The sequence below is a fragment of the Pongo pygmaeus genome, chromosome 8, assembly GCF_028885625.2.
Source record: "Pongo pygmaeus isolate AG05252 chromosome 8, NHGRI_mPonPyg2-v2.0_pri, whole genome shotgun sequence".
NCBI classification, from domain to species: Eukaryota; Metazoa; Chordata; class Mammalia; order Primates; family Hominidae; genus Pongo; species Pongo pygmaeus.
In genome coordinates this window covers 52,121,914-52,148,987 of record NC_072381.2, presented here as the reverse complement: position 1 = coordinate 52,148,987, position 27,074 = coordinate 52,121,914, and the positions used below count along the sequence as shown (strand labels likewise).

The 27,074-nt window shown below is 51.9% G+C and overlaps 1 protein-coding gene across 2 annotated transcripts; it reads left to right on the top strand.

Moving 5' to 3' along the window:
- The first annotated feature begins 839 nt into the window (after positions 1-839).
- LOC129006541 (annexin A8) lies at positions 840-17,215 on the top strand. Of its 2 annotated transcripts, none has more exons than XM_054436268.2 (12): positions 840-1,212; positions 5,271-5,361; positions 6,533-6,627; positions 7,969-8,082; positions 8,845-8,935; positions 9,595-9,674; positions 10,163-10,222; positions 10,769-10,862; positions 11,103-11,198; positions 13,032-13,090; positions 13,839-13,961; positions 16,302-17,215. In XM_054436268.2, exons 1-12 carry the CDS (start codon positions 1,192-1,194, stop codon positions 16,359-16,361), a joined length of 984 nt encoding a protein of 327 aa, XP_054292243.1. In that variant the 5' UTR covers positions 840-1,191; the 3' UTR covers positions 16,362-17,215. The 2 variants fall into 2 exon arrangements, with proteins under 2 accessions (XP_054292243.1, XP_063525932.1); XM_063669862.1 differs by lacking the exon at positions 840-1,212 and adding an exon at positions 4,824-4,958.
- Positions 17,216-27,074: the final 9,859 nt, after the last annotated feature.

Below are 27,074 nucleotides of genomic sequence, written 5' to 3'. Positions count from 1 at the left end.
GTATTATAGATACTTTAGCTCGAAAAATGAGACCTGTACCTAGATGGGCACCAAAAGGGACTGGTTAACAAATATTGCATATACAGGGGTATGGGGTGGCTCCGGGGCCAGGGATGGTGGTGGCCAGGGTTGTGGCGGCTCCAGGACGAGCGGGTGGATCCCGAGAAGCGCTGTGAAATGGGCTGGCTCCCGAGCCAGCCGGGAGGATGCTTACTACAGCTGCTCAGAAGCACCACTGGAAGCTCAGATGTGGGCGCCCCAGCCAGAAGCCTAGAGGGGTACAGGGAAGCTACCGAGAAGCCCCTCCTGATGCCCCAGGGAGCAAGCCGACTCCTTCCAGGCTCCAGGAACACCACAAAGCAATATGAAACCTGTTCATGACAGGAGTCAGGAATGCCTTCCACCAAAGAAACGAGACCTCCCCATGACTAGCTGCTCCACTAACCACACACCCTCCAGTGATGCCTCTGAATGGTCCCTAGGGGTTGTGGTGGCCGGGCAGAGCTAGGCAGGAGCCAGAGTCAGCCTGGGGGGTGATGGAGCTGTGGCCATCACCGGTCTGACAGTGGACCAGTATGGCATGCTGTATAAGGTGGCTGTGCCGCCTGCCACCTTCTCACCAACTGGCCTCCCATCTGTGTGAATATGAGCCCCTTGCCCCCGGGGGAAAAATATTATTGCGTATGCAGTTGATTAAATGGCATACTCCATGGCTATTAGGAATGATGAAAATGGGCTGGGTGCGGTGGCTCACGCCTGTAATCCCAGCACTTTGGTAGGCCGAGGTAGGCAGATGACCTGAGGTCGGGAATTTGAGACCAGCCTGATCAACATGGAGCTGTGTTTACTGAGTGGGGCTTTTGCAGGCTGGAGCTAAGAATTTCCAATATGCGTAACAGCCACAGCCCAAATATCTGACAGTGGGTTGTGTAATTCCCCAGAGCAGGCCTGGGCAGTGTCTGGGTGGGGCCTGGGAGCCACAGGAGACGCCCAAAGCCAGGCAGAGCCTGGGGGCGAGGGGGCGGCAGGCAGGTGTGGCGCTGGGTGTGGTCCAGGGCGGGCTTGCACCCCCACACCCAAGTGAGCAGCTTGCTCACTCCTCAGCTGCAGGAGACAGACGTGTGGAGTCCCAGCAGAGGCCAACCTGTGTCTCTTCATCTCCCTGGGAAAGGTGCCCCTGAGGTGAATGAGATGGCCTGGTGGAAAGCCTGGGTAAGTGGGAGCTGGCAGGAGATTTGGGTTCCTGCATGGTGTTGGGTGCTGGTCACCAGGGAGTCCTGAGAAATGTAAAGTCACCCTTGGCTGGGAGTGGCTCAGTCTACATTTGGCTGCCTCCTGGGCCAAGCATGGAGGGTGGGGAGGGGCCGAGAAGAAACAGTCCCAGGCCTAGAGTGCCCACAGCAGGGATGTGACCTGGGCCGGGAGACAGGCCGATGAAGAAATCTAGAAATGCAAGGGGGAAGCTGAGGTTTGAGAGGAGTCCAGGGGAGGGACCCTTGCACGGGTGGGGCCACTCAAAGGATTGGGTATCATGGTTGAGCCTTGTGTGTCAATGTGTATGGGGTGCACACACGTGTGCATTTGGGGAGAATCAGGCATACTGCTCCTGGCAGAGGGAACTGTGTGCAGAGGGTCAGGGGGCGGGGAGCTTGGCTTTGAGGGAAGCTGCTCAGCACAGCTTGAGGGTCGGATGCTGCTCAGCACAGCTCGAGGATCCTGGTTCCGGAGGAGATGGACCTGGGGAAGCAGGCAGGGCCAGGTCCTGAAAGGCCTTGCCTGGCAGGCTGAGGAGTTCTGGCTTTACCTTAAGAGCAGTGGGAAGGCACTGAAGGGCTTTAAGCGGGAGAGTAACCTGAACCTGTTGTTGGGGACCCATCAATGCCTTCACCTCAGGGATCAATGATGTTCATTTGTCAAGACTGGAGAGGGAAGAGGGGAAGCAGGAAGGCCTGGCCTGCTAGAGCCTGGAGGAACCTGGGGCTCAGGGCAGCCCATCCCCAGCAGAACCGATGGGTTCTCAGGAGCTTTCCGTCTATGCTTGAGCCTGAGGCCATCGCTGTGCTAAGGAGTTGAATATCCAGAAGGGGACAGAGGTGACATCTCCCAGCTGCCAGCTCTGCATGCCCTTTTCCTTTCCTCCCAGGCAGCCTCAGGATGTCAGGGCTGCACTTTCTGTTTTGCAGATGAGGAAATGAAGGCTCAGAGACACTGAGTGACTTGCTAGGGTCCAATGGCCAGCAGGCTCCAGTCAGAGAGCAGTTGGGTCTCTCTGCCCAGCCCCAGGCTGTCTGTGAGCTTTTGTGGGATACCCAGGCTTGTCCAGCTTCAGGGAATCTCTGGATCATAGATGTCGCAACCCAAGCAAGGGTCCTCAGGGTCAGACATGCTAGGTTCTGGACAGGTGGGACACAGAGGAAGCCAGGCTGAGGTGGGGCAGCTGTCCTGGCCCCCAGGGAAGCAGCCATCTTCCAGGACAAGGGGCCATCGCGGCCTGCAGCTTCAACCAGGCTGCTGGGAACCTGCCTTTGAGGAGGTGGACATGGCAGGGAGAGCCCAGTGCTGGGTGGTTTCCAAAGTCAGTTGCTGGCCAAGGCAATCTGACACTGGGCCTTGCACCCAGTGCAGCAGGACAAAGGGCTCTCCATGTAGGGACCTGCCAAATTGACAGGATCACTGTGACACTCACTGAGTCCCTACTGTGTGGCCGGACCCTTCTCTAAGCACCTCACATTCAATATCTCCCTTGAACCTCACAAGAAGTCTATGAAGTAGACACCAGTATCCTTATCCACAGTTGAGGAAACTGAGGCACAAGTAGGCTAGGCAGGTGCCCGAACTCACTAGTAAGTGTCAGAGTCTAGGTGAGAATCTGAACAGCCTGACTCCAGGGCCAAAACCATACCCTGGTCATCCATGCCCCATGTGAGAGCTGGCCCATGTGAGAGCTGGCCCATGTGAGAGCTGGCTCGGGGTAGCAAGTTCACAGGTAGACCCCACCTGCAACAGCTGAGCTGCTAGCGAGGACCCAGTGTCCTCTGGGCACAAAGCTGGGCCAGGAATGGGATGGGAGGGGATGAGGGAGCCACTGGAGAGAGATCTGTCTGCAGGCAGGGCCCATCTGCACCTCTCTTTTTGGTGTTGCCTTTTCCTCTGTGTCTTTCATAGAGACAAACCCATCTCCCAGGCCTCTGGGCAGCCACATAGCAGAGAAAGGCCAAGGCGTGGCAGCTCCCCTGTGCCTGTCACAGAACAAGTCATATTAATAGATGTAGTCACAGGCTGGTCTGAGTCACCTTTTCAGTGAAAATGTGCCTGTCTGGACTAGCACGGCCCTGGGCAAGACCCTGCAGGAGCCTGAGGCTGACCCTTCCTTCTCAGCAGGTCTGGAGCTCCAGGACTCCACACTGATAGCCAGGGCTCCGATTCCCAGAACACTTATTTTCTAAAACCTTAGAGTGGGAAGTGAGACAGAGGCTTCTCAATGCAGCAAAATCAGAACCAGCCCGGGAGCTGCTTACAAATGCTGCACCTGAGCCCTACCGCACCCCTGCAGGACTGCATACTCCTCAGGGATGCGGTTACACAGCCTGGCCACTCGCTGGTGCACCACAGCCCCCGAGTGCTGGGGCAGAGGGAAGCCGGCAGGCACTGAGAGCTGAGATGCCTCCCACATTCCCAGACGACCTGCGTTCCTGTGGGTGAAGCTTCCTTCAGTGGAATGTTCCAGGAACACTCATTGTCTGGGAAAGGTTGAGTCATCATTAGGGCAGGGGAGGTAGAAAGAGCTCAGCTTCTGAGTCAGGCTGGGGAGTCCCAGCAGCATCGCTTACTAGCTGTGTAAGGGAGTCCAGCTCCCTTTCTGTAAAGTGAGGCATCAGTACTTACCTAGCACAACTGTTGAGGAAGCCATGACATAAGCAATGCATCTAAAGCACCTGGCCCAGGTCTGGCACACACAAGGGGCTCAAAGTGCTAACAAGAGTAATAGCAGAGTGTTACTCCACAAGCAAGGGATATCGTGTGTGTACACCGATGAGCAATATCCGGGACCACACTGGCTGTCTCTGGATGGAATTTCCATAGGAATTATTTCTAACAATTTCTGCTGTGAAACATGGTGCTAAGAAATGACTCAGGAAGATCTGTCACCAGACATTTGAAATTAAAACAAAGGGTTCAGAAAGGTGCCTTACCTCTTACTCAAAGGAAAGATACTTACAGATATACCATCCATGGGAATCTCTGTATTTTCAGAATCTAACCCAGGGCTTGGATGGATGGATGGATGGATGGATGAATGGGCGGGTGCATAGATGGATGGGTGGGTGGATGGATGGATGGATGTGGTAGTCAAATGGATAAGTGGGTAGGTGGGAAAGTAGATGGGCAGATGATGGAGGTGATGGAAGTAATAAGTGAACAGGTAAATGGAAGACAGGACTGGATGGGACTAAACTCTTTTTCATCCTGGAGGATCTCTGAGTCTCCCTCTAATTCAATACCTATCTCCAATATCCCTCCACTCTCTACCATTCCTCCACCCAAAACATATTTATGTCCGTGTTAATCATCTGAGAAATTCTGCAGGGCACAAGTTTAAAGAGCCCTCAGGCAAGCCCTGAACTGGAGGCTTGGAAGTCAAGGGCTCAGGCACTTGGTTATCTGGTTTATTTCACAATCTGCAGAGCATCGTGCGGGTTTTTCTAAACCTGCCGCTCTGAGCCCCATGGGCCTGTGGACTTGCAAACACCCTGAAATATCAGGATGCTCAGCTGGGCCCCTGCCCTCTAAGTTCCTGTAAGTCCCAATTCCCCAGGAAGAGGGCAGACTGAGCTCAAACCATTCCTCAGAAAGGCAGAACCATGCCCGGTCTTCCAACCTCATCTGCACGCTCTGAAGGCGGTGCATGCAGCTCCAGGAAGCCTTTGCTTAAGTGTTCTTTCCCCTCCTAACTTTGGGTGAGTTTGTCCCTTCCTGCTGCTGGTGGGTGATGCTGGAAGGAGCTGGGTGTGGCTGGGGCTGCTGTCTGCCGTCAGATGGCACAGACAGGGACAGGAAAGGTTTCGTGGCTTCTCCCCACAAGCTCTGGCTCTGGCTACTCCACCCTGTTGGCCAAGGGGCTGAAGGGCGGAGCACTGGCCTGCAAGGGCTGAGCCGATCTCTGGCCAGGGAAGGGGCTCACCCTGTCAGGGCGGGCTACAAGATGGGCTGGGAGCCTGCTCTGCCCTCCCTGTCCCTGCCTGCTTTGAGCAGGCCTGGTTCTCTTGCAGATTGAACAGGAGGGTGTCACAGTGAAGAGCAGCTCCCACTTCAACCCAGACCCTGATGCAGAGACCCTCTACAAAGCCATGAAGGGGATCGGTGAGTGGGTGTTGGCAGCCTTGCCACCTCTGCTCAAGACCCCTCCGCTCACAGCCCTGGAAAGCGGGTGCCAGGGGACATCTAGGGAGCTGGGGTGTCCCATGATACTCTGAAACTGACTCCACTACCCAGAGAATCACACAGCCCTCTGTTTCTGCAGTGAGGTCAGCACCCACCCTGCAAGACTGGACAGGAGGGTGCTGCTCTTCCCTGGGTAATGGGGGTGGGGAGGTCAGCTGTGTGTCCCTGTGAGTGGCTTCCCATCAGTCTCAGCTTTCTCACTTCTAAAGTGGCCCCAAGAATTCTTGGCCTTGTGTGTCACATGAAGTGTGAAGGGGGTGGTGCTGTATGACGCCAGGCAGAGAGCTGCTGGGGCTGTGAGGTGTGGGGAGTTTGTGGGGCTGACTCAAGGCCCCCTTGCCCCATGTCGATGGCCACGGAGCCGGCTCCCTTCCCATCTCCTGCACTTGCCCAGTGCTGCCCTCAGCACTACCATGAGTGGGCGAGGGCTGGCCTGAGGCCAGATTTAAACAGCTTGCCCAGAAAGCCCTCCTGACCTGAGAGCAGAGCATGCACCCTGATCTCACCCCAGGTGGGACTGACCCCTTAGCCGGCTCTGCCTGAGGATCAGGGGCATTAATGAGAACTGCTGCTCGTGACGAGCCCAGAAAACGTTCTCATACTCTCTGTTTTCTGTGAAGCAGAAAGTTATCTCCACTTCCCAAATGAGAAAACGGAGGCCCAGGGAAATGAGGCTGGCTGTCCAATGCCACACAGTTGCTGGGCCAGGCCTCAGATCCAGGGGTTGGACTCTTAGTCTTGACCTTCCCCTACAGCGACCAACACGAAGGAGGGCAGGGCCGGAGATCTGACTCGGCCAAGCTCCAAAGGCCCCGGGCTGATGTCCAGAGCCACCCAGACCTCAGATTCCATCTTGTGAGGCTGGCCTTGGGCACGCCCCAACATTGTGGGGGTGTGGGGTGGGAAATGGGGAGGCAGATTTCCTAAGGGTCTTGTTTACACCACGAAAATGGTCCGGGGGTTTGGAACTATCCAGGTGTCGGGTCCCAACTGCTCAGCCACCAAGCAGCTGCCTTCACCTTCCCCTCCTCCGCCCTCACCAGTGTGTCACCCTGGGGGCAGCAGGGTCACTCGCGCTGTATCCCTGCAGGGACCAACGAGCAGGCTATCATCGATGTGCTCACCAAGAGAAGCAACGCGCAGCGGCAGCAGATCGCCAAGTCCTTCAAGGCTCAGTTCGGCAAGGCAAGGGGAAGGCTGGTGGGGGTGGGGATAGGTGAGCCTTGGGGTTGGGGGTATAGCCTGGGAGGCAGCTCCATTCTGGACGACTTTCCCCTAGAGCCAGCCTACTGGCAGCATGAGCACATGGAACCTGTTTGCACGAAAACAATTGTTCTTTATTGAAATTCAAATGTAACTGGCCGCCCTGTGTTTTATCTGGCAGATCTACTTTTAGGTGTCAGAGCCCGACCGGCCAGGGGCTGGCCTTCCCTGCTTCCTTTCCTGCCTCCTCTCTCACAGCATTCCTTCTCGTGCACCCAACAGGCCCCACTGGAGGTCTGTCTCCCTGCCCCCAGGCTATCTCGCCCTGCCCTCTGAGCCCAGACCACCTTCTCTTTTCCATGCCCGAGGCATGCAGGCCTGGCTTTGCTCTGTTCTGGGGCATGGGCACGCTTTCCTCAGTCGAGCTGCTTGCACCCACACCTCGTCCCTTCTGCCACCTGGGAATTCTAAGAGCCTGGAGTAAGCATGCCAGGCCCTTTGTTTCTCCTCCCACCTGCACTCCACCCCTAGGACAAAGCCTGACATTTGGGGGTACACAGTAAACACAGGATTAAATATGTGCGTAGCCATGGTTGCCTCAAGCCTCTAGTGACTCATATCATTAGTTTGGAGATGTAACGAAGGAAGATCAGCTCAAATATTCTCTTGGAGAACCCAGTGTGCATTTTTACAGTTTCCCTCTCTTAGTCCTCACAGCTATACATTCTTTGTATTCAAACATTTGGGGAAACTGGCGCTCAGCGAGGTTTTAAGTTGCCCAAGGTCCCAGAGCCTGTAATCAACAAGGTGGGGATTAAAATCCAGGTCTGACAAAGCCTTTGATCTCTCTGCTGCTCTGTAGATCAGCTGATGTAGCCTGGTGGCTCCTTGTAGCAATATGTGCCCTTAGAAGGAGGCACATGTGAGACGAAGTCTTTAATTCAGGCATGCATTCATTCATTGAGTGCCAAGTGACAGGTATTTTATGGTGATGCCATACTCAGAGCTTGCAGTCTAGCTAGCAATGCCAATTTCATTTTACTGAGAGCTTATGATGTGCCCAGCACTGCATTGAATGCTGAATTGAGTCACACACAACCCCCTAAGCAATGGGATGAAGCGGGAGCATGTTTATCTCCGTGTAACTGGTAAAGATACTGATGCTCAGAGAAGCTAAGGAGCTGGCCCAAGAAACCCAGCCAGCACGTGGCAAGGCCCACGCAGAATCCAGCCCAAGCCCCTGGGCCCAGCCACCACTCCGCTGCCTGCACTCAGATGGGCCTGGCTTATGACAAATATCACCTGTCCCTGTTCCCGCATTAGGACCTCACTGAGACCTTGAAGTCGGAGCTCAGTGGCAAGTTTGAGAGGCTCATTGTGGCCCTTATGTACCCGCCATACAGATACGAAGCCAAGGAGCTGCATGACGCCATGAAGGTAACCAGGCAGACGGGGCAGGGGAGTGGCAGGGGTGCTCACATGACTGGGGAGGGGCAATGCGGGGACCGGGCACCTACAGCCCAGAGCTCTCCTTGAGCCACTGTTTGGAATGGCCATACGGGCCATAGCTGGGCCCAGTGAGCAGGCAGCCTGCTGCTCAGACTGCACCCAACACCTGGAGTCACTGGTCCCTAACTGACATGTTGAGTGGCCGTGATGAAGCCAAAATCAGTACTTCTCAGAACCTCATGCGCTCAGGTGTAAGTGGTATTGGAAACCCACCTCTACAGTCCCAGGCACAGCCCCCTGGGTTTCCCTGTACCTCTCACTACTCTTTGCTTTTGCAGATTAATAAGGATGGGGACCCAGCAACTATAGTCATTTTGTTTGAAAAGACACTTGCTGCGTGGGCACTGCCAGGCATTTCACACCCACGCTCCCTAATCTACCTTTGGTGCAGGGGAGGCTTCTTATTCCTGTTTATGGATCAGGATGCTTAGGCTCCGGGACATAGAGCAGTCTGTCTGAGACCACCTAGCTAAGGAGGGAGAGCTGAGACAGGGCTTTCCCATCACAGCACTTGCCCTCAATGTCCATCACTGAAGACAAGCATGTGATTTTCTCATCACATCCTCCCACTCCAAGTGGGAGAGGGCAGTGAGATCCTTCCTGAGGCTCAGGCATCTTGAGAAAAGAAGGTGTGGACGGAGCAGAAGGTCATGGCAGAGCACTCCAGCAGGCAGAGGTTTCTGTCCACAGGGCTTAGGAACCAAGGAGGGCGTCATCATTGAGATCCTGGCCTCTCGGACCAAGAACCAGCTGCAGGAGATAATGAAGGCATATGAGGAAGGTAAGGGGTGACACAGATGGAGGGGCTCGGGAGTGGCCACAGGCTTTGGCAGCCTGGCAGGGAACAAGGATCAAGAATTAACCTGGGCCACACTAGAAAGGACCCTTTGGGGACTTTTTTACCCACAGGTGCTGAGCACCTACCGTATGCCAAGATCTGTGCCTGATGGTGACACTGAACATGACTCAGACTTGATCTGTAAGCTCACCAGGTCCTCTTACAGGGGAGAGAGGCCCGTGACCAACTAAAGTCTCTGCTCTTGAGGACCGTGGTAGTAGGGTGTGTGGACCCCAGGCTAGCAGAGGCCAGTCAGTCCTCCATATCGTGTACCCAGTGGGGAGTTTTCCTGGAGGCTTTGGCTTTGCCAAGCCTTGAGATGAAATGGAGCTTGGTTGGCAGCCCCTAGCCTGGCTCTCTGATCTGGTCCATCTTGTGCTTTGAGCTTGGTTGGGTATGCATGTTGCTTCTAGTTGTGAACCACCACCCAGGTGACAGCCACTTGGACACCCGGGCATTGCATCCATGCCCTGTGCCAAGGAGTTTCTTTCCTAGAAGGCTTTAATAAGGAGAAGTATGGGGAACAGGGCTGGAAGGAAGAAAGCAGGCCCTGCGTAGGCTGTGGGCCTCTGCTTGTGCCTCATGGTCCTGTTTCCCTGCAGACTACGGGTCCAGCCTGGAGGAGGACATCCAAGCAGACACAAGTGGCTACCTGGAGAGGATCCTGGTGTGCCTCCTTCAGGTATCACAGCCCAGGCTCTTGGGAGTGCCTTGGTTTGGGAGTCTCAACAGCTCCACCCCAGGGAGCAGCCCTTGGATAGAGCCACAAGAGTCAGGGCAGGGGCATGGGATAGCCCAGCAGCCAGGGCTCACTGGGTGTGTCTCAGCATGGTTAGAGGGTCCCAACTGCAGAGCCCCCACACCTGTCCTTACTCAGCCATGTGAGAGCATCCTGGAAGCGGGAGGAGGGCAGGTCCTTCGTGCAGGCCTCATGCCAGGTACTTTGCTTATCTTAGCTCACTGAATCCCCCAAGCCTTATGAGACAGTCCTTACCACCCGCATTGTACAAATGAGGAAACCAAGGGCTGAAGAGAATAACTGGCTTGTCGAAGTTTCCACAGCCAAAGAGCAGCAGAGCCATGCCTACCCTCCGAGCCCAGGATCCCCCCTCTGCCCTTAATGCTCTGGTCAGCTGGCCTGCCTTACAGAGCCACCTCCTCTGTTCCTAGGGCAGCAGGGATGATGTGAGCAGCTTTGTGGACCCGGGACTGGCCCTCCAAGACGCACAGGTGAGGCTGCACCCAGCTGGCCATGTGGCCCCACCCCCTGCCATCTGGACTCCAGCTCCTCTGCCCACAGGGGCTTTCTCTGCCACTAGGCTGGGACCCACCCAGCTCAGCTCCCTATAGGCCTTTGTCCTGTGGTGTCTGGGGAGGAGAGTGAGGGTGTTGGGAGACTCGGGAGGAAGGAGTGTGACTTGGGGGTGGGGGAGCACTAAAACTCTGTCCTGGCAGGAATAGCCCATGAACCAGGGGGTGCTGGGCCCCAGTGCTGGACATATGTGTCCTGGTCTCTATAGGTCTGCCTGCTGGCAGAGGGAAGTCTGGGGACCAGGCAGTTCCTAGAGCAGCTTGTGGCCCAGGATAGAGAAAAGATTCTAAGCCAGAGCTGCTAGAGAAAGGGCAGCTCCCTGTCAGAGATGACCAAGCAGGGGAGCATGCTGGCCTGGCAGAGTGGACAGGGCCGGGCCATGGCCACAGCTCTGGGACTCTGGGACTCAGTCCCTCACCTCCCTGGTCTCCCTCACTGGCTTATTGTGGGTGTCCCAATGCTAGGATCTGTATGCGGCAGGCGAGAAGATTCGTGGGACTGATGAGATGAAATTCATCACCATCCTGTGCACGCGCAGTGCCACTCACCTGCTGAGAGGTACCAGGGAGGGAGGGGCTGGGGCTGGGGCCACAGGGGGTGTCCTGGCCGTGAGCCTCTCCCTCATGCTTCTGCCTTGTCAAGTCTAGAGTTAGGGAGAGAGCCAGGGAGCCCAGGACTCTTTCCCCGGCCACCAAGTGGGAGGTCAGGGCGGCAAATTGATGTGGAATCTCTGATCCGAGACACTGAGGGGCATCACGAGGAGGTCTGACCATCCCCTGAGCAGAGCCCTCTCCACAGTGTTTGAAGAGTATGAGAAAATTGCCAACAAGAGCATTGAGGACAGCATCAAGAGTGAGACCCACGGCTCGCTGGAGGAGGCCATGCTAACTGTGGGTAAGAGCTCAGACTTGCACATTTTTCCGGCCACAGGGCTCACTGTGGGGCAGCACCAAAGAACAAAGTGCCTAGGGATGGGACCGCAGGAGAAAGAATCCCTGTGTCACCTTCACAGGATGTCCCCCCAACTCACACTCTGCCTGTCCCCTTCACCCAGAGACTGCTCCACCTCTAGAGTCCCAGTGTGTGCTGCCAAGGATTGTTCTCTGTGCTGCCCACGTGGTGCCCAGTGCTGTGTGGGTGTGTCTGCATGAGTGTGTGTGTGCGTGAGAGTGTGTGTGCATGAGGGTGTGTGTGCATGAGAATGTGTTTGCATGAGTGTGTGCATGAGAGTGTGCCTGAGGGTGTGTGTGCATGACTGTGTGGGTGGGATATGAGTGTGTGTGTGAGAGAGACAGTGTGTGTGTTTGCGCACACAAATGCATACTCCAGTGATTATGCCAGCCCCAACCCTGTGTGTACTCATGGCAGCCATGCAGGGAGCACTCTGGCTGTGGTTGTGAAGCCCTGCCCAGCACAAAGTCATCTTTCTGGACATGAACCAGGTGCCTGGCCCCTGCCTTCATTGCCAGTTGAAGAAACAGTGATGTGTGGCTTGAGTCCAAACTGAGTGACGGATGGTCTGATGCTGAGAAACACTGGGGATCTTCCCCACAGCAGGAAGTCAGGGCCACTCAGGAGGACCCACTCCAGAGCTCTCATGGGCTCCAGAGCTGAGATCACAATGGGAAGAGTCACTGCAGAGTGAGGCCCAGGGCAGAGGGACGTCTCTTCTCCCACTTACACACAGAGCCCAGGTCCGGACTCCTGGCCTGCAGCTCTCAATTCCAAACCAGGCTGCCTCCGTGCAAAGCCCAGCAGCCAGCAGGCTCCCTGCTGTGTCCTGCCTCTCTGGGTGGACAGGGCCATCTGAGACACCCCAGCTGGCCTTGGATACTGTGATACAATCCGGTCTATGTCAGGGCATCTAATCACACCCCTGCTCCAATCTCAGCTTCCAAAGTCCACCCCTGGATCTGGCCTGAACCCACCAAGAATGAAGTCTGCCAGTAGGCAATAGTGAAGCCACGCAGTGCTCCATCATGCTGGGCCTTCCTATTCACTTCATCTTGAAGCCTCGCAGCAGTCTCACTTCCCAGATGAGTCAGGGAGGTCGAGTAATGAAGCCATACTGCACCATCAAGGCAGGAAGTGAACACATGCCTACCTCACTCAAAGCCCATGCTCCTTCTGCAGCCCTAGGTGAAAATGCCAACCTTCCCCACCCAGATGCCAAGTCTCTGAGCAGCACCCATGGGAGCAAGCATGGGCCTACTCTCTGGACCAGACGCCCCCAGGTGCCTTAGTCCTGTGGGGCCAAACTCCACTTGTCACATGGGAATTCAAAATGCAGGGTTCCTGCTGATAAGTGAGAGAGAGAGGGCACTCTGAGGCCAGCAGCCACCATACCATGGTGCTTCGGTGGAGCTGAGAGGCTGGATTTTTGGTAGAGGTGTCTCTGGGTTGAGAGCCCAGGGCCTGTCCTGAATCTGAGCTGCCCTTGGATGGGCTTGCGCTGGTGTCTTCGGACGAGCCCCACAGTCTGGTGCATTTCACATCTTACCCTTTTGCCTGCCTGCTTGGGCCTTTGGAGCTGTGCCCAGTGCCCCGGGCTACCTTCCCTGTCCCACGCCACCTGACACAAAGCCTCTCACACTGGGAAAGGCAGGGCACAAAGAAATATGCCAAGCCTTGCACAACACTGACTCTTAAGACCTAAGGCAAGACGTAAAGTTGTAGGCAGTGCCACCTACCAGCTCCAGACATTAACACAGCTTTCTTGTTTGCCAGTGAAATGCACCCAAAACCTCCACAGCTACTTTGCAGAGAGACTCTACTATGCCATGAAGGTAACTGTCCTGTCTTCTGCTTCCTGACGCTCACCCTACATAGCACCAAGTGCAAAGCCAAGGAGCTCAAAGCCACCACAATCCTCCACACTGGGGAGTTATCTTACCCAAACCTGTTGTGGATCTGAAAGGTTTTAGTTCTTGGAGGTGAAATTGAGTCTGGGAAACGGACGCTGCATCTCCAGAGGTGAATAATTCCCTGAAACTAAAATCATTGCCCGTTTTCTCTGACTGATGGTTGCTGATATCCCCTGAAGTTAGTTCCACACCTGAAATCCAAGCCCTCTGGCCACTTCTGCCCAGGAAATGAGAGAGGGCATGCGATTCCCTTGGCCATGTGGCCCCAGCTGACATGAGACTGGTCAGGGATGAAGGTGAGCAGGAAGGCCCTGCCTGTGAAATTCCTGGCTGAGCTGACTGCTGCCATTGCTCTAGTAGGAAGTCTTGTTCCTGGAGCAGTGAGTATTTTGTGTCTAGAATCTGATGTGGCAAACCAAACATATTGCAGTTTGGAGCACTTGGCATCATAAAGGAAGAGTTCTGGGCAGTGGGTGAGAAGGGATTAAGGGAGTGGACACCCTAAGCCACCAAAGCTTCCCTCCTAATGCTTCCCTGGCTGAAGCACAGGCTCCTTCCCACATCTCCCTCCCTCTAAACGCCCCAGAACCCAAACACACAGATCCGCCCATCACTCAGAGATGGACAGGAAAGGTGAGGCAGGATTGTTGATGGCCACTGTCTTGCCCAGGGAGCAGGGACGCGCGATGGGACCCTGATAAGAAACATCGTTTCAAGGAGCGAGATTGACTTAAATCTTATCAAGTGTCATTTCAAGAAGATGTACGGCAAGACCCTCAGCAGCATGATCATGGTAAGCAGGCATTCCCAATGCTGAGGCCAGCCTGAAACCTACACATTCAGGGAGACCTGGAGGCTGTGGCCAACACTGCATGAGCCCCTCCCTTCCCAGTGGGCACCATGTGCTTGCATTCATGACCATGTGGTGTGTGCAGGGAACAGCAGAGGTCAGTGTGGCTGGATCCCAAGGGGAATGGGGGGCAGGGGGGAGATGCAGAGACCAGGGCACAGAGGCTCCCCTGTGTCCCATTCAGAAAGTTGGTTTCACATTTAAGTTATGGTTGCTCCTTGAAAAAGACACCAAATCCTTGCAGAAGAAGCCACCTCTGAAGAGTCAATGAGATGAACTAGTCCAGTAGGAATACAGCCCACTGCTCAAATCCAGATTTAAGTGGTCCTGGCGGCCAACTTCTAAGGAGATAAGTCAGATGAGCGCCAATAGACCATCTAACCAGATTCCAATTAGCAAAAGTTCTGGAGCCTTCAAAACACAGAGTGATTATCATGCTGCGATAATTGGGAGAAACAGCTCTTCTGGGGGTGTCTGCAAATTGAGGTCTTGATGATTTCATTAGCAGAAGTCACATTAGGACAAATACATCCCCAAGTCTTCTTTGGCTACTAAGTCAAGTCTCTAGCTCTTCTGCAAATGTCGTTAAGTGCACTTTTCAAGAAACACATAGCTGACAATAGGTGGAAAAGACATTTCTGTTTCCAGATGTTTCAAGATGGGGCAGCAGGTAGGCAGGGGCAAAAGAGGATTGGAATTATTCTTGGTTTCAATTTAGGCTCCCCAGCCAATCTTGTCGGGAGACAGGAGGGCAAGGCACACACCAGCCTGGACTGCTGCTGTCACCTGCAGACAGTCTGAGCTGATTGTCATTAACCCTTTTAACCCCACATGGTAACTTACGGCATCAGAGAGATTTCTACAGATACATGAAGCCACCCTCTTCAAATTTTATCTAATGTTGTTACTTAAGAAAATTGAGTTAGAATCATGAATACATTGATCAAACATTTTCTTTTTAGTGTAGACCGTAGATGTCATTAAAGCAAAAATGGTTTTCAACACTAATATGAGTTAAAAACTCTTGCATTGAAATTCAGAGGCAAATGTATAAACATTCCAAGTATAACTCATGTATTTGAAAAAGTAAACAAAATTAATGCTTTTCTTTCTAAAAACTATTACAAAAAATTGTCTTCAAAATAATAAAAATCACCAGGCATGGTGGCCCACACCTGTAATCCCAGTGCTTTGGGAGGCCAAGGCGGGAGGATCGCTTGAGCCCGGGAGTCCAAAGCTGCAGTGAGCTAGGACTGCATCACTGCACTCCAGCCTGGGTGACAGAGTGAGACCGTGTCTAGAAAGAAAAAAGTTTAAAAACATGTAATTGTAGTTTGAAACCGATAACAAGATTTCAGGCTCAAAACAGGCAAATTTTACTAAATGGTGAAAAGTAGACAATAACCTAAACTGGTCCAGAGTGTGGAAAGTGGGTCTAGCCCCAGTCTACCCCTTACTCACCATGCTGTTGTGAATGAATCCACTCCCCTCTCTTGGCCCCGCTGTCCTCAACTGCATGAAGAAGAATCTGGGTGATCTGACCTGGCCCATTTCCCAGCTCTGTGTGCAGACCCTGGACTAGCCAGTCCCATCAGGACCTACCAGTATCTAAGAAACAGGGGTCCTCAGCCATCGGACCACAAGGTCAGTCTCATCAGGAGACAGACACTGTGGACCCAATGTGAGCCAGCTGCAGGGCAAACCAGCTTGCCTTCCTCCTGCTGTGCCCTCACCTCATCTCAGCAAGATGCACAGCAGCACAGCATCAATCTCATTTCATATATGAGTCCCACAGAGGGGAAGGGGCTTGCCTTGGCCACACTGTCAGGGCACGATGGTCCAGGCTCCCTCCACCCCCAGCCCTGCCCCTAGGTGTGTGCTGGTGCCTCACTCTCAGCCTTGATTCCCAAGCTGTCACAGCAGGTGTTGAATAATGATGCATCCTGTTGTGTAAATGAATGGCTGGGCACCCCTGGCTCCCGAATAGAAGAACCCTGGGACAGCTGACCCCTTCCTTGTTTAGGAGTGGAACTGTCTCTGATTCATTTTCCACATCAATCCTGGATGTAGTTGGTAAGAGAATCAAAAGGAAATGTAAAGGAATAGCCTGAAATTAAAAACAAGGAAAGACCGGTGACAGCACAACCCCTGCGGCTAGGAACCCTGGAGGGCCGGGCCAGGTGCAGGCCAGGGGCACAACTCTTAGTCATAATAATACAGCCGCCGCTGCCAAGCCAGGCACAAACAAACCCCTTCTCACGCTCATGCGCCTCCTGCCCACAGGAAGACACCAGCGGCGACTACAAGAACGCTCTGCTGAGCCTGGTGGGCAGCGACCCCTGAGGCACAGAAGAACAAGAGCAAAGACCATGAAGCCAGAGTCTCCAGGATGCCTCATTCAACCTCGGCCATGGACGCAGGTCGGGTGTTGGGGGGGTCCCAGCCTTTCAGTCTTCTATTTCTCTATTTCCAGTGCTTTCCAGCCGGTTTCTGACCCAGAAGGTGGAACCGGCCTGGCCTCCTCTTCCCAACTTCCTCCAGGTCATTTCCCAGTGTGAGCACAATGCCAACCTTAGCGTTTCTCCAACCAGACAGATGCCTTGGCATGAAGGGCTTGGGGACTTGTGGGTCATTCCTTCCTCCCTGCAGGAGCTTCCCAAGCTGGTCACAATGTCTCCTGGGCACAAGTTATACAGACCCCAGCCCCATTCCCATCTACCGAAATAGGATCTCCACAAGAGGGGCCAGGGAATATGGGTTTTTAACAAGCGTCTTACTGATACGCTTCTCTATCAGGCAGCCGGAGAGCTGGCTGGGAGCCCTTTTGTTTTAGAACACACATCCTTCAGCAGCTGAGAAACAAATACGTATCCATCCCAACCGAGATGCCATTAACATTCATCTAAAAATGTTAGGCTCTAAATGGATGAAAATTTCTCTCACCATCTTATTAACAAAATAAACTACAAATTCCTGACCCAAGAACACTGTGTTATAAGAGGCGTGGGCTCCCCTGGTGGCTGACCAGGTCAGCTGCCCTGGCCTTGCACCCCTCTGCATGCAGCACAGAAGGGCGTGACCAGGCCCTCAGCACCACTCTTGTCCCCACTGAACGGCAACTGAGACTGGGTACCTGGAGATTCTGAAGTGCCTTTGCTGTGGCTTTCAAAATAATAAAGATTTGTATTCAACTCAAAGTATCTTCGGATGTTTAACAGGGACCTGTGTAGGACCAATTTAATTTGTCAGAAACAGAGCTTTGGGGAGCCACGAAGCCTGAGCACCTCGTGGGCATCTCCCAGTGGGAACACTGGATGGGCTGCACCTGAGCACCCCGCGGGCATCTCTCAGTGGGAACATTGGATGGGCTGCACCTGAACACCTTGTGGGCATCTCCCAGTGGGAACACTGGATGGGCTGCACCCCCGCTGCCCTGGGGACAGCCCTTGCAAATGAGGGTAGATTCTATTCACCTCCTGATGTGTAGGCTACATCCTCGTATCTCAGGGTTAGAGAGGGATTTAAAGTCAGTTGGTCCTGTTCCAACCTGCGGCCTGACTACCCCCTTGGCATCCACCCAGGGGTGGTCCTTGGTGTGCTTGGGGTGCACTTGGGTACTCAGGGTGCAGTTGAGTACTCCGGGTGCACTTGGCTGCCTCCAAAGATGGGACTCACTGCATCCTTTGACAGCCCAATCTTTTTCCAATGGATGTGACCAGCAAAGTTCTTGCTTTACCTGAACCAAAATCAGTCGCATCAAGCCCACACCTCTGCCATCTAGGGCCACAACACTTATTCCCTCCCAGTAACAACATTTTGGATATCTGAAGAAGGCCCACAGATTCTGCGATGACTTCTGTCAAAGCCCAGTGTCCCCAGTCCCTTCAGTGGTCCCTCCTGGATCCTGTTTGGGGCCATCACCCCTGAACATGCTCCAGTTTGCAAACTTCCCCTCAAGTGGCCCTGAGGGGTAAGCGTGTGCCCAGGAACCAGCCTGATCAGGGAGATGGGAATAGCGTGGGCTCTGAATTCACTTGGATGGGAGGCAGATTCTGGCTCTGCCCTGCACCAGCTCCATGACTTTGACTGTGTTAGGCTATTCTTGTGTTGCCATAAAGCAATACCTGAGTCTGGGTAATTTATTTTAAAAGGGGGTTTAATTGGCTCACAGTCCTGCAGGCTATATAGGAAGCATGGTGCCGGCATCTGCTCAGCTTCTGGGGAGGCCTCTGGAGGGACCTTACAGTCGTGGCGGAAGGTGAAGGGGGAGCCAATATCACATAGCGAGAGTGGGAGCAAGAGAGGTGGCGGGAGGTGCCACACACTTTTAAACAGCCAGATCCTGTCAGAGCTCAAGATGGTGAGGACAGCGTCAGGCCATGACGGATCCACCCCCTGACCTAAACACCTCCCACCAGGCCCCCCCTCCAACACTGGGGATCACATTTCAACATGAAATTTGGAGGGGACATCCAAACTATATCAGTGACTGAGTCACTTAGTCTCTCTCTGAGCCTCAGTTTCCTCACATTTCTATACAGGGTGGGCTCCCAGTTACAACTGCCGCCTTTCCAACCACCCTAGAGCCAGTGGCATAAAATCCTCATGTATAATGTTCACAGATTCTGTGGGTCAGCAGTTCTGGAGGGCACAGCAAGGTGCTTGTCTCTGCCCCAACAAGTAAGGGGACTCAGTCTCAGTTGGGAAGACCTGAAGGTTGGGGTGACTCTAGGGCAGAGGGTTGCAATCATCTGGATGCCTCTTCACTCACATGTTGGGCCCCTGGTGAGATGGCTGGAAGGCCAGGCTCAACTGGGACTGTCCCCTGCGCTCCTACACGTAGCTTCTCCAGCATGGTGGCCTCAGGGTAGCAAGTGGTAGGGCTCCACGGTCTCCCAGTGGACAAGAAGGACACCACATTGCCTTCTGTGAGTTAGTGCCAGGAGTCACATGGCATCACTTCCCCGGTGCCCTATCAGTTGAAGACACCACAAGCCACCCCAGCTTCAAGGAAAGAGGACACAGACCCAATCTGTCAATGAGAAGAGTGTCAACGAATCTGGGGACTGTTTTTAAATCCACCACAAGTGGTGCTCAGAATATTTAACAACTGGTGCAGCACAACCCACTCACCTGAATGGCTGCTGTCTGCAGGGGTGGAGCAGAGTCTGAGTAGTGGCCCCTGCAGGGCCAGGCCTCAACCCTTAGTGCTGGATGGCAGGGTGTCTGTGGGGCCCCAGGGGAGGCTCCTGGGTGTTGGGGGTGCAGCAGCTATTCACCAACATGTCTTAGTCTTTTCAGGCTGACACACAAAATACCATAAATAGGTGGCTTAAATAACAGACACTTATTTTGCACAGTTCTGGAGGCTGGGACGTCTAAGATCAATTCAGTTCCTGGGCAGGGCCTCTTCCTGGCTTGCAGACGGCTGCCTTTTTGACACGTCCTCCCATGACTTTTCCTCTGTGCTTACACATGGTCATGGGGGGAAGAGCTCTCTCTCTCTCTCTCCTGCTCTTTTCATAAGATCACTATACCATCATGAGGGCCCCGCCTTCATAATCTCATCTAACCCTAATTACCTTCCAAAGGCTCATCTCCAAACACCAGCAAACTGGGGGTAAGGGCTTCAACAACACACAATCAGACTATAACACAGCAAGGCGGGGACCCTTCGGGAGTTTAACAACCTTTTAGTAGTTGTATCAGTGTGCGTCTCTTGGATCCCAGCCCTGGGTGAGACTTCTTGTTCCTTTTCTTTCAGTTCAAGTCCTGCTCTCTGTGCAGACTTGCTTTCAGTGCTGAGCCATTGCCTAGCTGCTTTCTGCCAAAGCCCTTTAGAAAGGACTTAGAGGGGCCAGGTGTGGTGGCTCAGTCTGTAATCCCAGCACTTTGGGAGAACGAGGCGGGCAGATCACGAGGTCAGGAGATCGAGGCCATCCTGGCTAACACGGTGAAACCCTGTCTCTACTAAAAAATACAAAAAAATTAGCTGGGCATGGTGGTGGGCCCCTGTAGTCCCAGCTTACTCGGGAGGCTGAAGCAGGAGAATGGCGTGAACCCGGGAGGCGGAGATTGCAGTGAGCAGAGATCATGCCACTGCACTCCAGCCTGGGTGACAGAGCGAGACTCTTGTCAAAAAAAAAAAAAAAAGAAAGAAAGAAAGAAGAAAAGAAGGAAGGAAGGAAGGAAGGAAGGACTTAGAGGATCTCTCTGCCCTGCAAGCCCCCCTGACCGCTGGTTTGATGGGTTCTTTTGTAGCCCACCCCAAAACAGGCCTCACGTGGCCAAACAGGAGCCTTGAGAAGAGCTGCGGCCAAGGAAATTTGGTCAAGTCCAAGTACGTGCCCAGCAAGGGGATCCGCTTAAGCAGAGTCATGAAGTTGATCATCTCCCCTGATGGGGCAGAATGGACATCACCCCCACTGCCTCCCTGCCAGCAGAGAAATCTGGGACAGGCCTGGAAGCAAGAGGTCTCCTCAGATTAGAGGGGAAGCTCCCTCTGCCTGGGGTCAGAGCTGGAGCAGCATGGGTGTAAGGGGTCACGGCCCCATGTGCTGACTCCCACCAGGTGACCCCCATGGCACCTGGGGAAGGAAGCAAAGGGGACCTGGCCAGGACACCAGCAGCATCCACAGCACCTGCTAATCATTTTTGCTGGAGTAACCTTTTGGGCACTTCTGGTAAAGCAGACACACTCCACAGGTGCTTTTGCAATTGCTCTTTGGAATTTGTTAAAAACACACCTATGTTTTTAAAGATAATTTGGAGTCTGCCTAGTTTAATTTCAGCATAGGGGAAAAATAAGGGAGTAGTGACAAAGTTTCTTTGCTTGAGCAAACTTGAGTCAGGCTCCTGAACCTTCTAGGCTCATCTGTGTACTTTCTTGTAAAATCCAATTTGAGCAAGAACCCCACTAAGTCAATTCAGCAAGAACTCTCCTTGTTCCTATCTGACCACTCCCAATATCTATCTGATCAGGGTCCTCATCCTCCACCTTCCCAGGTGATGTCTGGTCACCCTGGCCTTTCTTCAGCAGGTCTCCTGTTAGGTCAGTTTAGCCAGCATCATCCTCACCCCTGGCATTTCCTCTTGGTAATTTTCCATCTTTCAACTCCTGCCTGCTCCATGGCTCCAAGTCTCCACTTCTCATGCTGTTTTTAGAATGAGCCTGACTGTATATCGAGGTCTCTTTTCACTTATTTCAATAGTCCTGAATAAAATCTGGTTTTACTACTTTATCGTCTAGCTCTGGTTTTTCTTTGCAGTAGGTATTCCCTACTTGTAGCCTTGCCATAGCTCTATCATAGTTGCTTTTTAATTCCCTTCAAGAGATGATATCTACATATACTCCCTCTTTATCCTCAGATCAATGTTTTGCATTTCCTAGGAGCTGAATTCCTTTTCTTCCACTGCAGCACTGGCTGGGAGAGAAGGCACAAATTGGTCCGGCATACTGAGCCCCAAGTTTGTCCTGCAGCATGATTTGAGACACAGTGTTCGTGCCGCACAGAATTCTGTGAGCCGTCCAATAGCCTTTCATACATTTGTTTTCTGCTTAAACTACAGAGTAGATGCTCTTGTTAGCACCTAAGAACACTCACTATTACACAGACCTACACCCTAATGACATTTTATCTGTTTACGTGTCCTCTCAGAAAAGCTGTGAGCCCCTTGAAGGCAGGAACTTTATTTGTTTTTAAACATTCAGGGCCTAGTAGATAGCAGGCTTTCAACGAATATTTTTGAATAACAACAAACAAGAGTTTGGACTTTGGGAAGAGGAGAGCCTACTAGCCAGCGAGCCTGAGCCAATCCTTGATGGCCTCCAATTCTGAGAAGACTCTCTGGGCCCCCTTAAGCTCCCTGTGGAAGAAAGCTTACCCAGCCAACCCTGATAAAAATACTTCTGAGACAGATCTAACAGGACAAAGTGGAGTCTCTGCACTCTTTCAGTAGCTCCTTCACCCCAGGTGCTGTTTGGGGTTCTGACACTGCCATGGCATGGCCAGCAGGATGGCCCCTAGGGCTGCTCTATAAGAGCTTCCCACCCCTGATCTGCAGTCCATGAGGGCAAGGCCAGAACCGGGCACATGCCCACCCGTGTTGGTCTCATGCTGTCAGGGGGTAGAGCTAGTGTGTTGGACTTGGCCTGTTTAGGGTCACCTCCCTGAGGGTTGACAACCTGGGCAAAATTAGCATTCCCTTGGCAAGGAATAAAGGGGGAATGGACTTGTGGTCAGCAACCCACATTGTTACCACCGCCAAGCATTCTGCCAGCAACAGGGTGAGGCTGGCCAGGGGAGGCTCCTCAGGGAAGGTGATAGCTGTGCAGAGTTTTGCAGGATGACTCAGTGCTTATCAGGTAGACAGATACGGAAGAACATTGCAGGGAGAAGGAGGAATGCTAACAGCAGGGGGTCTGGTCTGTACTAGACATGCCAAAGGAATGGTGTGTCCATATCAACAGAGGAGGGAGAGACAGAAGAGAAAGAGCTTGTCAGGGCCTGAGTCAGAGCGGGCTCATGCTGTGGGGCTAAGAAGCTCAAAGGATTTCCAGAGACAGTGGGGAAGTTTTACAGAGACAGGCAGGGGAGGATCTTAGCCCAGCTTTGGTAAGCCTCTGGCTTGAGTATGGAAGGTGAGTCTGGGACAGGGAGCCCGGCGCCGAAGTGTTGCAACACTGTAGGGAGACATACAGACCAACTCCCTCCCACCTAACAGCCCTGCGCTTTGGGGTCCTGGGTTAATTTCCTGGGAGAAGGCTGGCCTTGGCTACCTCTGTCCTTGGCCAAGGACGTCGTTTTAAATATTTGTGATGTGTCCTAGGCCACTGCATCTCTGTCCCTGTAGTGAAGAGCAGATACTGATTCCCAAGCTCCTACTCTGAGACCACAAATATCCGCAATACCTCGGTAAGCCCTAGGCCTGAGTGTGAGGTTGCAGGCACTTCCATGGCCCCATGCAGGTGTCCAAGTTCCCTCGTGGTATTTGGCCAAGGTGGGCCCTGTGTGATGCCCTAGCGCGGTGACTACCTGTGTTCCTGGCCCATGGGCATCTTCCACGGAATTCTGGGCTTAGCCTGGGGATTCATGTGGGCGCATCTCTGTGATCTTCTCTGGAGCAGGATGTACATCAGGTCTCTCAGACCCGAGTCCCTGGTGCCCGGCGCTCAGCCTTGACTGAAGTGCTCGGCCCACCCTCCTGGGCCAGCCAGCTCCTGCTCAGGGCCACAGCCCTGTAACCACGGCTTCCTCCCGAGGACTCAGGAATTCTCCCACTCCGGAATGCCTTGCTGCTGGGGTGACCAGGTCTTCACTTGTGAAACAGGAGTCAGCCACCTCAGCCCTGCGCCTGGCCTGGTGGAACACGGGTCGCCGCCCCATCCCAACGCAGTTGCTGCCGCTCTCCATGCCTCCCTGTGCCCAGCTAACCGGGGGACTTGTCCCCTGGGAAAACCTGGGTACCCAGGCTGCCTTTGGTTTCAGCCCCTACTCCTCTTCCCGGGCTGCCTTTGCTCCCCGGACAGCCCCTTTACCCGGGCTGTGTTCACATCGGCTGGGAAGGGTCCCTTGCAGACAGATCTTGGAGGAGGTCGCGTCCCCCGTCGTGACCAGCAAACTCCTAAAAGCGGCCCCTGCCCCAGAGTCCCTGTAAGCCTCCAACCGGCAGTCAGGGCGCAGCGCCGCCTCAGTGCCGCTTAGTGGCGCCAGGCGTGCCTGGAAACCCGCTCCCGCAGGGCCCTCTCGTAGCCGCCTCCGCCCGCAGAAAGGAGTTCTCCGGACAGAGGAGGGGGCAGGCGCGCGGGGGCGGGCGCGGGGGCGGGCGCGGGGGCGGGCGCGGGGGCGGGCGCGGGGGCGGGCGCGGGGGGCGGGCGCGGGGGGCGGGCGCGGGGGGCCTTGCCGGAGAACCTGACTCTCCGCAGCAGCAGTGGAAGCTAGAGTGACGCGTTCTGTTGAACACCAGTTTTCTGGAGCGCTGTGTGTTCTCACAGGTGAGCAGTCTGTTTCTCCGATCAGGTTTCAAAGCCACTTCACTGCACTGTCCCCTGTGGGTCACTGCTGCACCGCCCTGGCCCATGTGGGTCCCTGAGGAGCGACCTGCCGGGGCCACCTGGCTGGACGAAAAAGACACACCTTGGACTTAAGCCGTGAGAAAAAAAAAACTTCGTCAGTAAGAAACAAGTCAATAGACAAGTCAAAGACTAGGAGAAAATATGCATAAAACATAAAAAAGTGACTTGATTCCTGATTCTGGAGTATTTAAGAATTCCTATAACTCAACAAAAAGTTCAATTTTTTAAAATGAGCAAAAGGCTTGGGTAAATTATTCACAAAGGAACGTAGACAAATGCCAGTACACACATGAGAAGCGCATGCACATCCACAAACTTCAAACAAGCCCACCTCATGTATTTCTAGGGAGTAAGGAAAAGAATGCAAACACTTTTGAAAATGGTTTGGTTGTTTCTTGTAAATTTAAGCAAATACCCTATTATATTATCCAGCGAGTCCATCCTTAGGTTTTTATTCAAGGATAAAGAGGTGAAAACTCATATCTAACAAATAGACTTATAAAAAGATGAAAATAGAAGCTTTATTCATAAAAGACAAAAACTAGAAATAACCCAAATATTCATTCACAGGAGAATAAATAGACTAGGTTGAATCCATACGATGGAATGTTAGCAGACAATAAAAAGAAAATGAACTATTGATACCCCCTACTACACAGCAGAAGCTCTGAATTGTGTTCCTGAATGAAAGAAGTCAGGTATGAAAGAATAAACATTGTATGATTCCATTTATATGAAAACGAATCTGTGATTTAAAAGTCAGACTAGTATTAGGTTGGTGCAAAAGTAATTGCGGTTTTTGCCTTTTTTTTTTTTTTTTAAATAAAAATAGTTGCGTTGGGGTTTATGGATGGAGTGGCATGGCGGAGGTTAGCTGAAAGGGGCATGAAATAACTTTTTGGGGGTGCTAGAATGTTCTAAATCTTACAGTGGGGGAAGGACAGGAGTGCAGGTATTTGACAAAACACATTGAATTGTGAAATTTAAGATTTTTGAATTTCATTGTATGTAAATTACCTGCCAATAAAAACACGACGAATACAGCAGTTACGAGCATTTGTGTGTATGTTTTTGTGCAAATTTAAATTATAATTTCTCTGATAAAAGCCCAGGAATGTGATTGTTGAGTAATACGGTAAGTGCATGTGTTTTGAGAAACCGTCAATCTATTTTTGGGAGTGGCTGTGTGTATCATGTTATATTCCCACAAGCAAGGGATGAGAAATTTGGTTTCTCTGCATCCTTGCTAGCATTTGGTTTTATCATTACGTTTTTATTTCAGTTGCTCAAATAAGTGTGTAGTGATTTCTCATGATCTCAATTTGCATTTCCCCAAAGGCTAATGATGTTAAATATATTTCCACATGCTGATTTGCCTCAGCCATGAAATTTCTCTTCATGTCTATTGCCCAATTTCTTATTAGATTATTGTTTTTACTGTTGAGTTTTGAGAGCTCTTTATGCATTGTAAATGTGAGTCCTTTGTCAGATACGCAGTTTGCAAATATTTTCTCCCCTGCATAGCTTGTCCTTTCATCATCTTAACAGAATATTTTGCAGAGGCAAAGTTTTTAATTTTGATGAAGTCCAATTTATCAATTCTTTCTTTAATGAATCGTACTTGGGTGCCATGCCTATGAACTCATCCTCAACTCGTAGATCCAGATGATTTTCTCCTGTGTCTTCCTATCATAGCCAGAAACTAGAAAAGAACCAAAATGTCCCTCACTAAGTGAATGCTTAAACTAAGTGACACATCTATGCCAACATTCAGCAATAAAAAGAAACAAATTATTGATGCCAATAACTAAATGGATGGATCTCAAGAGCATTAGGCTAAGTGAAAAAAAACAATCTCAAAAGATCACATACTGTACGATTTCACCTGTGTAACATTCTTCCAGGGGCAAAATTATAAACAGTGAAAACAGATCAGTGGTTGACAGGCGTTAGAGGCGGTGGTGGGGAAGTGTGACTACAAAGAGGTAGCAGGAGAGATCTTGGGGTGATGGGATAGTTTTGTGTCTTGGTGGTTACAGGAATCTACACATGTGATACAGTGTAATAGAAGAACGCACGTTGTGCTAATGTCAGTTTTCTTGTTTTGATATTGTTCTATAGAATGTAAAACATAAACAATGGGGAAACTGGGTGAAAGATATTGGTACCCCTTCACAAATTCTTGTCAATCTACGATTATTTGAAAATTTAAAAGTCTAAACATGCGTAAAATAAAAACCTAAAAGGCAAAAAAGTAATGCATGCACTTGATAAAAACCAAGTAGTACAAGAGTAAATGGTGAAAATAAATCTCTGCACCACTCCAGAGACCCCAGCCAAAGTCCTCTCCAAACTCTCTCACAGTTACTAAGTTTCTTGTATATGCTTCTAGAAATTCATCTTGCATATGCTTCTAGAAAATCAAGTAGTACAAAAGAGTAAATGGTGAAAATAAATCTCTGCACCACTCCAGAACCCCCAGCCAAAGTCCTCTCCAAACTCTTTCACAGTTGTTAAGTTTCCTGTATATGCTTCTAGAAATTCTCCAGGCATACGCAAAAATATATGTACTTTCCCTACTTCTCTAGCTTTTGTCTAATGCTAGTCTTCTTTCTATTTTAAATTATATGTATTTAATATATCTTTGGGAAAAATTAGTACTTTTTAATAGCAGTGTAAGATTTCATTGTGAATGTACCATAATTTATTTAACCAATCTCTACTCGTTTAATCTGTTTTTGGTTGTTTAGGCTGCTTTTTGGAAGTTAGCTTGTTATTGGACGTTATTGAAATAAACATTCTTATATTACTTTGTATCATCATAAGATAGACTCCTAAAATACTGTGTTTAGATCAAAGGGCATGTGGAATTGTACTTAAGATAGATTTTGTCAAGATGTCCCCAAAATAGCGTTCTTATCAGTACAGAAGGAAAATACCAATTTCCTAAACCTCTTACTAAGACAGTACATCTTCAAAAT